Raw genomic sequence first — 17,153 nt, forward strand, 5'->3', positions numbered from 1 at the left:
TAAAAATATGATTTCTTTCAAACTGTGGAAATGAAGAAAACTTGGATGTTTCAAATCTGCAATACTACCACTACTCAACCCTTCTTCTTCATTTTATCATGATTTTCTAAATGCTTTCAGGGAGAGAAAACTGCAAGCACATGTGCATCTCCATGGCAGGCTTGGCATGACACTGTTCATACAGTATTTAATTCAATCTGTGATATACTCTACCTAAAACCTCAAAACCTCTCACTGTCATTAGCATCACAGGTAATTCATATTGCACCACTGTTTGCTCTGAACTGGTACTATTAAGTTCTAGCGTATAGTGAAACTAATATTAACTGCAGGAGGATTCACCTCTCATCTGCTGTTTCAGTAGAAAATAAATAGCTTAGCTGAGTGAAAGTAATATTTATACAAAGCTTTTTCTCTATATACAGATACAAGTAAACAAAAACTATACAGACTTGAGTTGCCAGACAGTATCTGGAAGGACACTGGTAGGATGCATGACATATGGTAGGAGAATTAAGTTGCTCTTTAGCACAACCTCTGCTTAAGGAAAAATAAGAGAGTATACTGACTGGGCATAAACAAGAGAATATACTGACACTTCAAATGCCTGGGCATCTACTGCCACTTGAACCAGCTTCTGGTAGCTGTAGCACCTGCATGACCTCCAAAAGTCACACAGGTCTCATTCCAGTATTCTTACAGTTTGACAGAGGAAAACAAAATATCTTCCCCACTTCACATGGTCCTAGACACCTGTCCAGGTTTCAGCAACTGAGCCAAACCCGGAGACTTGTAAGTCTCAAGTTCACAAGAGCTATTTCTCAGTTGAAATTATTCTTCTGTGAAAAAAATCTGTAATGAAAGTGGTATCTCTTTTGCAGGCTGACATTAATCTATGGACAGAAAGTACCCACGGACAATAGTTTTTCTCTGTAAATGAAGGAAATAATAATCAGCTTTCTGGTGAAAAGTAGTGGAGACAAACTGTATTGATTTACCTACAGATTCATGTAAATTATATTCTGAAATGGAAGTTTATTGCAAATTAATGACCTTTTTTCCAGGGGGAAAAAAACAAAAGATCACTCTGCTTGTTGGTGAGAATGGCTATTAAACAAAAACTACTGAACAACTTGGAGAAGGGAAATCTACTAAATATGTTCATGTTGTTCACTTATTACTTTGATAAAATGAACTTTTACAAGACAATGTAAACAAACCAAAGAAAAACTAGATTCCATCATTTCTACCCACTCAGTTGCCCGTACGTATTCCTCTATTTATAATCATGCCTTAAGTAATCCCTCTCTCCTTTTTTTTATTCAAAACTACATTTCAAAAGCCTGGTGTTTGCCTTAATAATATTTTGTGGTAGCACTGGTTTGATACTTACTGAGTAAAATAGCACAGCTTGCATAAGAGTTCTTTACTAGAAACATACATGCATCACCTTACCTACACATATGGTAGCATTACAAAAAGAGTTACGTGGGGAAAAAAAATCAGGAAAAATGTACAATGAACTTCAGTACTGAGACACTTCTTAGACAATAGCACAGTGTGAAAATAACACAGTCGTATTAAGATTCAGAATACAAATTTGCCATTATTTGCACAATGTGCAATTATATCTACAAAGTGGGAAGACAGAAAACAATAAAACATAATTCTCTGTTATATATGCAGGTAAAAATATCATTATTGTTTCACACAGAAAATATGAGTTGTTGGCACCTGCAACTTCAAACACCTCACTTCTAAATAATTCAGATTGTTCAAATGAAGATACTTCACCATATTCCAGCATGCATCTGTATCACATGGATATATACAAGTGGATATTGTAAGGAGCATTAGAATAGGCTTAAAAACAAAACAAAACAAAACAAAACAAAACAAAAAAAAGTCATTTCTCTAACTTAGTATTTGTAAATTTAAAATTACAAATTGCTAAGAGAATCATGTCATAAAAGTCTTTTAAAATTGCTTGAAGTAACATTTTATTTCTAAAGCGATTACTATTCTAAATTCAACATCTTTAAGTATTACAAAAACTGGAAGTTTTGTACACGAGTTACCACCTACTGAGAAACTGATGTGAGAGATTTTTTGTAGATGCTGTTCTCAGGAAATGGCAAGTTTGTGATGTAAGAGCCAAACAGAGAATGCAGACGATGGCAGCAGGAAGATGAGCAAAAACAGAAGATAAAAAACAGATTCAAACTTTTTTTTTCTTTTTAAATAAAAGAACACTCCATGATAACCATACAGCTGAAAGTACACTGATGACCCTATGAGTATGAACATTCAAGTGAACTGCATCCAAGTCTGGAGCCCCCAGTACAAGAAAGACAGGGAGCTGTTGGAGAGGGTCCAGAGGAGGGCCACAAAGATGATCAGGGGACTGGAGCACCTCCCCTATGAGGACAGGCTGAAAGAGCTGGGCTTGTTCAGCCTGGAGAAAAGAAGGCTGCAGGGTGACCTCATTGCAGCCTTTCGGTACCTAAAGGGAGCCTACAAACAGGAGGGGAATCAAAGGGTGAGTGACAGCAGGACAAGGGGAAATGGTTTTAAGTTGAGGGAGGGGAGATTTAGGTTGAACGTTAGGGGGAAGTTCTTTACAGAGAGAATGGTGAGGTGCTGGAACAGGCTGCCCAGAGAGGTTGTGGATGCCCCATCCCTGGAGGTGTTCAAGGCCAGTTTGGATGGGGCCCTGGGCAGCCTGGTCTAGCATTAGGTGGGAAGGTTGGTGGCCCTGCATGTGGCAGGGGGGTTGGAGATTCATGATCCTTGAGGTCCCTTCCAACCCTGGCAATTCCGTGATTCTGTGATTCTGTAGAATGCACAGCAAGTGGCACACAAACATTATGACCAGACATGGAAAGCATTTCTCATTCCCAAATTCTTGTAGTGTTTCATTAGCATCCAAGTCAACAATATAAAGAAGGTAATTATGGTTTCTATTAAATAAAAACTTTCAACCTGCACAACTTGAATGATTCTGCTATCATTGCAAACTGATGTATCAACATGTGTTTAAAAAAAAATGTTACTTTGACAGCAGAACATAATTCAAACTAGCAAAATGAACTGACGCAATAATCATTCATGAGCTCACAGGTAGCTATTGCTGACACTCAAAATTAAATGTGAGTATGGAACTAGCAATTTATTTTTTTTTTCGCCCAGACTTTCAAATCATTCAACTTCATTTCAAAAAAAAGAAGGGGTAGGGGGGGAGTTTTGCATAATTTTTATTTTTATTTTTTAAACAGACAACCGTAACAATTTATTGAACAAAAGCAACAAAATAACCTCCTTTAACAAAGTATTATCTCAGTAAATTCCAAGAGCTGGAAAACTGCTATTGTGTACTCATTAAGTATAATTTCTTCTCTCATATCATTACTGAAGTCACACATATTGTCTCCCACTGCATGTTTCATAGTAAATATTGATTGGATAGAATAAACTGGAAGTGGCCATTCTCAAGACCATAGCTCTCTTTAAAACAAACAAATCAGGATAGTAAATAACTTTTTTTTCCCTTTGAAACAGTCATAACTGCTTAAGGCTGTTACAGCACAAAACCAAAATATCTTCACAAATGTCTCCAAACAGTCAAGCTGAAAATCTAAGCCAAAGTTTCATTTAACAGCCTGTCAATTTTTTGATGTGAAGTTAATGAATGCAGTGGCAAACAAATCCATCAAACCTAACATCAAAACAACTGCACTTCATCCCACCAAAGGGAAAAATACAACCTGCAGGCCAGCGCTTTGATCTAACCTATCCACAGAAAAGGTGTTGCTAAGCAGCTCACACCAAAGAATATGGATGAGTAATTACCAACTTAATTTTACGAAAGAGAGCAATTATTCGTAAGAAGCCACAGTTTCAACAGAAAAGGTTGGTAGAGTTCTCTCTTCAGGTTCTGCACATCAGCTAAAGAATGAAAAGCTTTCCAACACAGAACTCTTCAACATTTAGAAACATATCACGTTCTGAAATGAGCTACAATACAAAGGAATCATTATAATGATGAGTAAAATCACCTAGTGTGACTTCTATTCCTGATAGAAGGCAGTAAAATTTACATACATTTACACTGAAGGAGAGTTCTCATGTGGTGCCAGAACACACACACAGCAAGTGAGAGTAGCATTTGGAGATGAGAAAGCTTTTAACTGTATGGATAGGTATTGATGTGGCAAGGGATAACAGAGACTTGTGAGATGCTGAGACAAGAGGATTTGGAAAAGCAACGGATAAGGAAACATTTGGATTTAAACATTAACAAAAGAAAGAGGGAAGAAATAGTCTAAAATAATCACTTACAAGTAAAAAAGAACTAGAAAACCCTCATCACATCACTTGGACATTTTGTACACAAAATTTTCACCTCAACTCAGCCCTGTGTTTTGTGAACTTCCTTCACCCATCACAATTAGGTGGAATCATGCAGTTCAGACACTGTGCACAAGGTCAGACAAAGTGTTATGTGAAAGGATTCACTGTAAATAGGAAGTACTTGTCCACGCTGACGCCTTTCAATCAACACTCATAAACAGCAGTAAAGTAAAAGAGAAATGCCAAGGGAAAAAAAAATGGATTTTATTGAAGATTTGAATCTCTTTCCAGTATCAAATTGAAGTGTATATAGATCACTGATCCTACCTACAGGAACTAGAATTTGGGTAGGACAAAATCATGACTGAAAATCCCAATTTTGGCACTTGTAAATGAGCCTTGTATGATGGCAACACTGGAATTTATTAAAAATAAAGATCACAACAGGAAAAAAAAAAAAAACATTAATAAATATGGATGGATCACAAATGTTTGAGAAGCAAGGGATAAGGGTTTCCTTCCTACATCTAATGAAGATTAATTTTTTTGCTAAAGGAAAACATGACTTTTCTCAGACTGCAGAAGTATCTTTCTATTCAACCACTTCAAAAGAATTTTTATTTTACCAGATATAAAATAACTGTATAAGTATTTATATTCTGTGACTGGGATAGCTGAACATAACCCCATCTTCAACCTCGAGTTACCTATACTGCACAAATCAAAGTACATACCTACAAAGCGTACAAGCTAATTACTACTGGCCCAGCTGCTTTACTAACAGTAAGAAAATGTATTGGTGTAATGACTTCATGAAACTACATATTTCCAATCAACTCATACAAATGTTGCTCCCTTAGGAAAAAGACAAAACTCACAGAACACTAAAGATATGTTCCACTTGCCCCTATTTTGTACAATTTCAAATTTTCAAACTTAAAAAGCCTTTAACAAACTAATTATAGGAAGACCCCTTGCCAGTTTCACTGCCTGTCTCTGAACATGCTCCTCAATGTCTTTCTTGTAGTGAGGGGCCCAAACCTAAACACAGTACTCAAGATGCAGCCCCACTAAGGCTGAATACAGAGGGACAATCTCTTCCCTGCTTCTGCTAGCAGCGCTATTTCTGATCCAAGCCAGGATGCCATTGGCCATGCTGGCTACCTGGGCACAGCGCATGCTCACGTTCAGCCAAGCAGCAATGAACAAAACAATGAACATTCCCAGCCCCATTTCGCCCACACAGTCTTCCAGCTCCAAGCCTGTAGCATTCCCTGGGGTTGTTGTGGCCAAAGTGCAAGATCCAACACTTGGTCTTGTTGAACTTCATCACACTGGTCTTAGCCCAGCAATCCAGCCCTGTCCAGATTGCTCTATAAGGCCTTCCTATCCCCAGGGAGATTAATACTCACTCCCAACTTGCAGTCATCTGCAAACTTACTGAGAGTGCGCTCAGTGCCCTCATCCAGGTCATCAATAAAGGTACTGAACAAGACAGGCTCCAGTAGCAACCCCTGAAGAACACCATTCATGACCGGCTAATAGGATTTAACTCCATCACCACATTCTGAGCTCAGTCCTCCAGCCAGTTCTTCAGACAGCAAAGAGTGCACCTGTACAAGTCAGAACCTAACACTTCCCTAGAAGAATATTGTGGCAGACAGTGTCAAAGATTTTGCTGAAGTCTATGTAGACTACATCAACAGCATTTCCTTCAATCACCAGATGGATCATCAGGAGATCAGGTTCGTCAAGCAGGTCCTGCTTGAGCAGGATCTTCATAAGCCCATGCTAGCTAGGTCTGGTTGTCCCCCACATGTTGTGTGATCTCACTCAAGATTATCTGTTCCACAACCTTCCCTGGCACCAATGAAATCAGGCTGACAGACCTGTAGTTCCCTGGATCCTCCTTACAGCCCTTCTTCTAGATAGAAAGGCATCACAGCAGCAAGCCTTCAATCCTCAGGTACCTCTGCAGTTGACCAGGAGCATGGATGGCAGAAGGCAGCTTGGCTATCACTTCTGCCAGCTCCCTCAGTACCTTCAGTTGGATCCCATCTGGCCCCATGGCAGTTCAGCTGGCATAGTGGGTCTCCAACTGCTTCCACCTGAATCAAAGGGGATTTATTCTGCTGCCCGACCCAGACTTCCAGGACAGGTGGTACAGTACCCCAAGGGTAACTGGTCTGACTCTTAAAGACAGACATAAAGAAGGCTTTGAGAACTTCAGTCTTTTCTTATCCCCAGTGGTCACATTCCTCACCACATCCAGTAAAGGATGGAGATTCTTCTTATCTCTCCTCTTACTGTTAATATATTAGTAAAAAAAGTTTTTGTTCTCTTTTACTACAGTGGCCAGTGCTCAAGCTGGGCTTTAGCCTTTCTCATTTTCTCCCTACATATCCTAACAGCTTCTCTGTACTCTCCCTAAGTTGCCTGGCTCTTCTTCTACAGGAGGTAGACTCTCTTTTTCTCCCCTGGTGGGCTCATTTATCAGCTGCATCAGGAAGTTATCTGGGAATCTTCAAAAAACCCTCTAAAACCTTCAAGACAGCTTCTTCTGCACTGTATTATATTTCCAGTATATATTAGGAAAGTTGATGTGTCCCATGAGAACAAGGGCTGGTGATCATGCTACTTCTGCCAGATGTCCTCGTCTGTCCCTTCATACTGGTTAGATGGCCTATAACCAACCCCATCCAGCAAGTAAGCCTTGCTGGCTCTCCCCCTTGTCCCTACCTATAGGGACCTTATCCTTCCCAGACTCAAGCTCAATATCAGAACGCTCCCTAATATAGCCATGCCTCCTTCCATGCCACCTCCTCTCCTTCCTTACGCATTCACTCTGAAGAGCTTATAGCCATCCTTTGCAGCACTCCAGTAGCTTTAGCGTTCTGGGGGCAATCCCAGGATGTTTCCCAGCAAACAAGTCTGGAGGCTTGCCAATGTGACTCCCATCTATAAGAAGGGTTCTAAGGAGGACCCGGGGAACTACAGGTCTGTTAGCATGACCTCGGTGCCAGGGAAGGTAATGGAGCAGATTGTCTTAAGGGAAATCATGCGGCACGTGTGGGACAACCGGGGGCTCAGGTCTAGCCAGCATGGGTTCACAAAGGGCAGGTCCTGCTTGATCAACTTGATCTCCTTCTATGATCTAGTGAGCCATCTGGTAGATGAGGGAAAGGCTGCTGATGTAGTCTACCTAGAAATTCTGGAACTGGCTGGAAGGCTGGACCCAGAGAGTGGTAGTGAATGGACTTAAATCCAGCTGGTGACCAGTCAGAGGAGGTGTTCCCAGGGGTCGGTGCTGTGGCCTGTCCTCTTCAATATCTTTATTGATGACCTGGATGAGGACATTGAGTGCACCCTCAGTAAGTTTGCAGATGACACCAAGTTGGCTGGAAGTGTTGATCTGCCTGGGGGTAGTGAGGCCCTACAGAGGGATCTGCACAGGCTGGATAGCTGGGATGTGGTTCAACATCAAATGCCGGGTCCTGCACTTTGGCCACAATAACCCCAGGCAGTGCTACAGGCTTGGGGCAGAGTGGCTGGATGACCATGTAGAGGAAATAGACCTGGGGGTACTGATTGATGCTCAACTGAACATGAGCCAGCAGTGTGCCTGGGTGGCCAAGAAGGCCAATGGCATCCTGGCTTGCATCAGAAACAGCGTTGCCAGCAGGAACAGGGAAGTAATTGTCCCCCTGTACTCAGCACTGGTGAGGCTGCATCTCGAGTACTGTGTCCAGTTTTGGGCCCTTCACTGCAAAAAAGACACTGAGGCCCTGGAGCGTGTTCAAAGAAGGGCAACAAAGCTGGTGAGGGGTCTGGAGCACAGGCCTTATGAGGAGCAGCTGAGGGAGCTGGGATTGTTCAGTCTGGAGAAGAGGAAGCTCAGGGGAGACCTTACTCCGACAACCTGAAGGGAAGTTGTAGTGAGCTGGGGGTCAGCCTCTTTTCTCGTGTAACTGGTGATAGGACTAGAGGGAATGGCTTCAAGCTGCGCCAGAGCAGATTCAGGCTGGACGTTAGGAAATACTACTTCTCTGAAAGGGTGGTCAGGCACTGGAATGGGCTGCCCAGGGAGGTGGTGGAGTCCCTTTCCCTGGAGATGTTCAAGGAACGTTTGGATGTTGTGTTGAGGGACATGGTTTAGTGAGAACTATTGGTGATGAGTGGTTGGTTGGACTGGATGATCTTGTAGGTTTTTTCCAACCTTGGTGGTTCTGTGATTCACTGATTCTGTGAAGTCATACTTTGCCTGCTGCAAACTCCTCCTGTTGTTGGTCACACTGCATGCATTGGTGCACTTCAGCTGAGCCATCTGCCTCACCCCCAATCCCTGCACTTTTCCATCACTCTCATCTTTGGTGAGCCCCAATTTAACTTCCTCCCTCTTCATACCCAGGTTAAAGCCTTCTCAATGAACCCTGACAGCTCCTGGGCTAGGATCCATTTCCCCTCTTTGAGACAGGTGCAACCATCTACAGCCATTTCTCCAATTCCATTTTTTTGTACTTCATAATCTTTTTTTTTTTTTTTTTTTAATTCTGCTTAAGTTTGTATCAATCATATATTCTATGGCCTTTGTTCTTCCTACTCATCATCCTCTGTCTCTCACTCCAAGTGCACAGATATTCCCACCTAACTCACAAAACACAGCGCAAAGCAGCAGCAGTCATAGAGAAGAGCACACTGGGAGCAAACTGGTAATACTTTCCATATGTTGCCCAAGTGAAAGTCTGACAACAACCCTGTAAAACAAGGTGGAGGTACTTTCCTGCTTCCAGGGCCCAGTCACCACAAGTAGGCAGGCTACACACACTAAAACCAAGATCACAAGTTCAGTATTCTTAATGACAGAAAATCATTTGGGGAATCTGCATCTGTAGTTTCTGCTTAACTGATGTTTACAGTACTTACGGCCTAAATGATCTCTGATTTAATTAACATTTGCAATCGATTTCACAGAATATTTATCATTCCATTTTGTGCAGGAAAGCAATATCGTCACACAGACTAAATATTTACTGCAACTTTAATGGAAATCTTTGCTTGATTTTTTTTTTTTTCCCCAAATTAATGTAGAATGAATATTGACTGTAGTTCAGAAGTTTTTCTTTTTCTAAGACAGAAATTCAGCTGTAAGCAATTAGAAGCTATTCTGTGAAAATGAATGTGTTCCTGTAGGAAGACAAATAATCAGTCATCAACATGCAATATTCTCTGAGGAGACTAGAGTAACTAACTGACCTAAATATTGCTGTATTTTGCTGACACAGGCAATTTCTGAAGTACCAAACCAAGCAACTAAGAGATCCAAACCATATTTTTCAAGTGCAATTCTTGTACATATAACATAAACAAAGAATAGATAAGTTAAACACAACATCAGCACTCAGAAGAATGACAAATGAGAATGTAAAGCCACTTTTTTTTTTATCACATTATCAGAGCACTTACAAAAATAAAAGTACTCTTTGGGCATACAGACCAGTATTTAGTATTTTCAGAAAATTTTCTGAAGTTGTTATAAAAGCAATCATAGCTACACTTAAGTATTTCTAGAAAAGCCATAATAAAGAAACATAACATCTGATTTGCAATAGCTCCGTAAGTTAGTTATGCTTTCAAAGTGTCATGAAATTACACTTCAAGAATAGACAGCTACATAAAATGCTTTTTCTTTTATCAGCTTGTTTACCCTATTTGTACAGCATAAGCAAATATAGACATGTATTATAAGAATTTCACTATCTGTCACTTCTTACTTACATAATTCCTGTAAAAAAAACATAGAACTCTATTTGTACTTCTTAGCATTTTCTTTTGCATTTAAAAAAGATAAAAAAGAAGCTTTGTCATGTATTTTTTGTAATAAGTAATAAAAATAAGTAACTTTAAACACTGCTATCATTTGCCAAAGAATCAGACTTCACATGTGATTGTGGCGTCTAAGATTTCTCTACAGAAGCTGAAATTGATTCAGCTGCTCTTTTAAAACTTTGAAATATATTTAAATTCAACTTAAATTCAACCGAGCTTATATTTCTTATATATGCATACACAAACAATACTGCTCCTATGCCTGGTCTATTGGTTGGTGACCCTGCATGTAGCAGGGGGTTGAAAGTAGATGATCATTATGGTCCTTTTCAACCCAGGCCATCCTATGATTCTACGATTCTATGTGTAATGACCACAGACCATAGATGACAATGTCCTAAGATCAAAGTCATATCAATATGCTATACTTTTCATTAATTAAAACTGTACTTAGGGTATATATGCCAAGGCCATCCAGCTAAAAATTCAGAATTTCAGAAACAATTTAGAAGTGATATAAAGCGATATAATTTCTTTGCTTTAACCAATTATCTTCTTGTTCAATTTGATCATGACTTAACTTTAGGATATAATACAAAAAATGAGTGTCCATACTGGAGGCATAAAACAAACAATAGTTTGAATTGGAGCTGCTGCACACAGAAGGGTAGACTGTGCTTTATAAAATATTTTTAAAAAAAGCACCTGTACACTATAAGGCATGTAGTTGAAGGTATCACTACCTTTCCTGCATCCAAAGATAAATCTACCATTCTTTAGACTCAACTGAGTCAAATTTAGAGCTGTAGCACAGTCATCCTTTTAGAACAGAATCCTTGTAGTTTTATCTGCCACAACAAACTCAGTTCTGTGTCCATGCCCATATTCTTCTCAACTTTGTTTCACTGAAGTACTGTACTAAAATTCTGAACTACCTTTGGCAGTGCACTCCTTGCCCTCTTACCCAGCCTGGTTGTTATGCCCAAGGCCTAGTGCATACTACGAGGTGCAAAAGATCTTGTCCTTGTGACCGGTAACAGTCAGGGCTTCATGGAGACAGTTAGTAACCCACCATATTGTCTCAGACTGAGTGCTTTGAGAACTGGTAACAGGCACCTAGCTCAACAGATCCAATTCTAAGTTGTATGACCATCAGTCAATCATCTTACTCCATACCTACAAAGCAGCCTAAGAATCCCTTTTAAGAGTTCTTCTTGCAAGCAGCTGGCTGCACACCAGAATCTCCCCGAGTAGAGACAACTCTCAAGGTTACTTAACACCTGTGCTGAGATTTACTGAGGATATGGTGATGCACTCCTGACAGATTCTCAGTAAACTATATAGTGTTTTCGAACTACACAAGCTTCACTAAGATTTGATGTTAGATTCTTTATGCACGCTGCCACCACCCCCTCTGTGTAGCAAAGAGTCGAGGATATCTAGCCATTTCAAAACTTGTTGCTGTCACAGCTATTCAAATTAACACATTATATCTATTTCATATCAATAAATATCTTTTTGTCTTCTTCTTATGAGTGAAGTGTGCAGTGCCTTAGCCTCCATCCATGACAGTAACAAATATTTAAATCTTTTTTAAATGACTTACTAGTCACAGGAACCTGGACAAGCTTGAAAAGCGGGCCCTTGTGAACCTAACGACATTCAACAAGGCCAATTCAAGATGCAAAAACTGACATTTTCAAAGACCTACTTGGAGGCAACCCATTCTCACCAAAATCCATGAATGAAACTTGCCAACCCAAGCAAGGGGTTAGAAAGCCAACAGTCCTTTATTGTAGCACAGCAGATTGCTTCTCCTAGCACACATACCCAGGATCTAAAGCACACAGATTGTATACATTTTAAAATGTGAATATTCCACAACGTGTCTGCCTATTCCTAGAATTGCAACACACTAAAATTTAATTCTTCTCATGTACTGTGTTAACATAGGGTTTTTGCATAGGGGTCTTTCGTGGTTGCAAGGTTCCATTGGGAGGTGTTGTCCGGGCAAAAGGTCACGTATTATGTAGGCCAGGTCCCTTATTTGGTCAAGAACTTTACAAAAAGACATGGCTGCTGACAGAGTTTCTGATCAGTGTGTTAACTTTGTTATGGTGCCTATACTATCAATCCCATGGTCTCTGATCATATCCTGCTCAACCAAAGGATAGTCTTCTGTTCCTCAGACTCTCTCTCTTACCTCCAGGGTTCATGATTCCAAGGGGCAATCTTTGTAGTGAAGACAGAATCAAAGTAGCCATTCAGTATCTCTGCCTTCTCAGCATCTCCTGTTACCAGGGCACCCACCTCATTAGTAGTACACTCACATTTTCCCTAGCTTTCCTTTTACTGTTAACACACTTAAAAAAACCTCCCTTGTAGTCCTTGACCTCCCTTGCCAGATTGAATTCCAAGTGGGCTTTAGCCTTCCTCATTGCATGCCTGCATGCCCTGACAGCTTTTCTACATTCCTCCCAGGTGGCCAGGTTTTTTTTCCACATTTCATAAATTTTCTTCAGTGCATTGCAGGAACCTCCTGGACCGTGCAGGCCTGGCTGTCTTGCTAAAGTAACAGATATCAGGATGGTTAAAGTGTCCTGCAAGAACTAGTGACAGGATCACAAAGCTACTTCCAGCTGTCTGCAGAAGGCCATACCAACTTTCTCCTCCTGATCAGGTAGCATGTAGTATATACATCCACAACAGTGTCACCTATATTAAGCTGCCCCTTAATTATCACCCACAGGTTCTTCCTTTGATCATCATTCACCCCTTAAAGTAAAGCCCAATACACTATAATTGTTCTCTCACACAAAGAGCAGCTCCATCACCTCACTTCACCAACCTTTCCCTCCTAAACAGCACATACCCATTCATGACAGCATCCAGTCATGCAAGCTTTCCCATCATGTCTCCATGATCATAGTGAGATCATGGCCCTGTAACTGCACACATCTCTGGTTCTTCTTCTTTATTTCCTATGTTGAGTGCATTATAATACAAGCACTCTAGGGAAAAAAAGGGTGCAGTTACCTCTAGAGGAATACAAGATTTCATGTAGGCATACTGATTCTTATGGTGCCTGGCCTTCTGGCTTTTTTCATTACAGGTAGCTAAGGAACATCTGTTACTTTTACTGCTGCCTTGCTTCATTCCCTAGTTAATTGCAGTGGCACAAGCACTGCCTTTGTGGACCCCAACGACTCATATACCTTCAATACATTTAACTTCCACTTGAAAATTTCCATAAATAGAAATTGTTTTTAAAGAACAATACACAGATTTAGCTGAAAACAAAATTCAGTAATGAAAGGAATACATGCTGCGGGGAAGTTAAAAAAAAAAAAAAAGAGTAACTACAAATAAAACTGGCAAGGTGGCAAGGTTAGATACTACCTGAAAGTTCCCCACTTCTCATTGACTTTAATAGATGACGACCAAAAAGAATCAACGGAAGTCCCTTTAACAACAGTTCTCTGCAGTGACTTACCAATTTTGCTGCTTTTCCATAATCAATCCATCTGATGGTTGCAAAGTTTGTTGACTCTGCACAGTTGAAGCCGTGGTTAAATCCTGCATGGTATCCATATGGGAAAGTGATCATAAATTCTCCTGCCTCTTGTGTAACCTGTTGCATTAAAAAAAGAAAGTGAAGCATATTACAAAAGCAGTTCTGCTCTTGTACCAATTAAAATTAAACTGTTCCTTTACCGTTACTCAGATAGAAAAAAATTTCTCCTTCCACACAACTGTCATCTAATACATGCAGAAATGCAATGCATGAGACAATGTTATTTACTTTAATTGGGATATCTTCTCAGCATAGCTTCATGTATCACTTTACAAAATCAGAAACTACTTTCAAAGAAGTAAATCTTGGAGGAGGTGTTTTCTGATAATATGTGAAAGAACAGGGAGTTAGAAAAGATGGAGGAAAGAATGTACCAATCTTCTTGAATGAGAGGAATCAGAGATACAATGGACTGAAAATATCCATAGTTATCATCCCTAAGTACTAGTATGCAATGAAGAAATTATTCTGTTCACCACCCTCAAGATGATTCCCTAAAATGGCACCAGAAGTATTCTGCTGTTCCTGGAAAAAAATCTTATCCCCAGCCTTCTCTCATACTCACCTGAGGGACTGATTAGGCTTTTAAGCTACAGTGATGATCCAGCATAAAATAGAAGAAACTAAGTTACTGAGACTTGGCACAGAAAATATGTTTTATACCAGTGGAATATACTAGAAGGAAAACAGTGAAACACATTACATTATGTTCACCTGAGGCAGTATCTTCAGATCATTTTGTATAGGAAAGAAAATTCCACTGCACCAGGCATTTATTAACACATAACAGGATTCTTGAGCTGGATATACCACACAGAATGTCTGAACTTTAAATTGTTATTTTAAATGCACAAGCATTACTTCAAAATTAAATGTAATGTGCTTCTGTCCTTATCCTCTTTCTCTATAGGCACAGTTCAAGAGAGAATAATTCTGGTACTACTTATGACCATAACTCGATATACTAAGAGTACAGGTGGCCTCAAAGAAGATTCTCAAAGAGGAACAGCTTAACTACACTTTGGTGTACACTTTGGTACTGCATTAGAAAATAAGCAAGGGTAGTTCTGAGTCGTTATTCTGTTCTTTCCAAGTACAGCAAACAGCAATCAAAATAAATGCATGCTGAGGCTACTGATTCAACAAGAAATTAGAGGTAGACGGAAAAAAAAAAAAAAAAAAGCTATAAATACTGTGATAGTAACTGTATTTTGCAGTCTCAAAATACAGGAATTTTGAAGGAACCCCAATACCTAACAGTTATCAACACCAGACATAAAATTCTTCTAGAAGACAAAAAGAAAAAAAAAAAATGTGGGGCAAGATAAGCAAAAGATTGGTCAGGATATTTTCTTTCAAGGCGAAAAACAACCTCTTATCTTCCCACACTTGGATGGACTGGTGCTCTCCTCCAGAACCGAAGAAAAATACAGTTGGCACTTATTCATCACCCACTAATATCTGTCCAAGAGACTAAAGCCTCAGTAAAGACCACCAAAGACTGTATCAAGGACAAACTAGTCAGAGACTAGAAATACTACACTGTCTCCTCAACAATCTGACAAGAGTTAATCTGTTAACTAGAAGATTCAGAAGAAAAGGGTCAAATGAGTTCTACGTGAAAAGAGAAACAGAAGACAGCACCACTAAAAAGCAATCTAAGTTCAGCAGATAATCTGAGTAATGATAGATGTCTGCTCAAAAAGGTGTATTCACTGATTACAGGGAAATAAGGAGACTTCCTGGAGATGAAATAGATTTATTTTCATTGTCTGACAATGCTTTGCTTTGCAAAGAAATACTCGTATGATTTTAAGTAGCAAAAATTGAGTGACTTGAAACAATTCAATAAATCAAAATCACAATTTGAGACATTTTCCTAATAAGAATCTGTTTTTATAACTCTCTTTCTTCTCTCTCAAAATTTTCATCTGCTAGTTGTTAAAATTCCTTTCTGTGATTTTTATGTGTGGTGCAAGAATAAGTACAAAGGTTTAACACTTCACCTATTGATGTAAATTGCTGATAGTCTTATGGGAGGATGCAAAGAGGGAAAAAAAAAAGAAGAATATGCTGAGCTGAAATATAAAGCACTGCAAAATTGTATTTTACATTTTTCATTTGCATTTTGCAAGGTTAATATTTTGTGGGGTTTATATGTAGCATATACATGCAAACACAGATACAGATGCATATATTATAAATGCTACTATAGTACTTCAACAATCACTGTGGGAATGTTTAAGAAGGATTATTCTCAATGCCAGCAATTCCAAAATTTATCTCAATACACCCTCCCACTGCTGACAGTTTAGCAGGTGTTCTATTGCAACAAGCACCAGTTCAGCTGCCACCTGGTAGGCGTAGGCTGTCTTATCAGCGTTCAGCACATTTCCAGTTCTATCACTTTGAGCCATGAGAGATCACAGCCTGGTTTTCTCTATTCACTTTCTCACTGAATCCCATTAATTACAATTACACTTGGGTACAGACTGCTTCCTCCTAACACTAGTTGACAGAACCAAACTTAAAATATTTAACTATTTCTAGCACTTTCATTTAAAAAAACTGAAGAACAGATTCAATCAATACAGTGAATTAAGAACATCAGATCCCTTACCCACCCCAAAAAACAAATGTATCAGCATTCACCAAGATGCTACCTTAAACACAAACCACTGAAAATTGTGCTGTTAAGAGTAACGTTCAGTAAATCGAACATCATAAATCAAGCTATAAAACCTTGTTTGGAAGGATACATCTGAGACTTCATGATAAAGCATAAGATTATGAAGGGAATCAGAACTTACCTGTATATTACAAAGCTGAACTCAGCAACTACAATGATAATATATCATTCAGAAAACAAACTTTTTATGTAATTTATTCAAAAAAGCTTGCTTTCCAAGGCAGGCCATATCATTCTAAAAGCCCACATTTCTCCAGTTTCATACATATGTTAATTTAAGCATAAAAAGAAAAGTAATCTTTCAAAAGGCATGAACAAATGAGTGGCTTCACACCGCATAAAAATCTACCTTACTCTTTACTTCTGTGCCTTAAGAATAATGCTGCATTTCCCAGATGCTTTTTTAATCAACTTGTATCCTTCTTAAATTTCTATCTATTCAGTTTTACCAAAAGCATATAACTCTTAGTACCAATTACTGTTAATTTACTAGTAACCATTGTAGTTGCAGACAATGCTGTAGATATTTGAGAATATTTCACATTGTTGGCAAATATCTGCTGTAAGATCTCTCTCAAGACATAATCGAGAAATAATCTTTAATTATATTTACTTCTTGCACAAAGGACTGATTTCAGATGGTAGTAAGGCTACAAAGTGCAATACACATTATATCACCCTACCAGTTCTGAACTTATTTCATATTCATTCACT

At 39.2% G+C, this 17,153-nt stretch overlaps 1 protein-coding gene across 4 annotated transcripts in view; it reads right to left on the reverse strand.

Moving 5' to 3' along the window:
* Positions 1-17,153, reverse strand: part of KDM4C (lysine demethylase 4C) — a 301,499-nt gene that overhangs the window by 209,798 nt on the left and 74,548 nt on the right. For all 4 annotated transcript variants that reach the window (XM_090131682.1, XM_031606168.2, XM_090131683.1 and 1 more), the window contains one exon: positions 13,670-13,807. In XM_090131682.1, coding sequence (XP_089987808.1) covers positions 13,670-13,807 — 138 coding nt within the window. The remainder of the gene's footprint in view (positions 1-13,669; positions 13,808-17,153) is intronic.

Source organism: Phasianus colchicus, chromosome Z, assembly GCF_987193195.1.
Source record: "Phasianus colchicus chromosome Z, bPhaCol1.hap1.1, whole genome shotgun sequence".
Classification (NCBI taxonomy): domain Eukaryota; kingdom Metazoa; phylum Chordata; class Aves; order Galliformes; family Phasianidae; genus Phasianus; species Phasianus colchicus.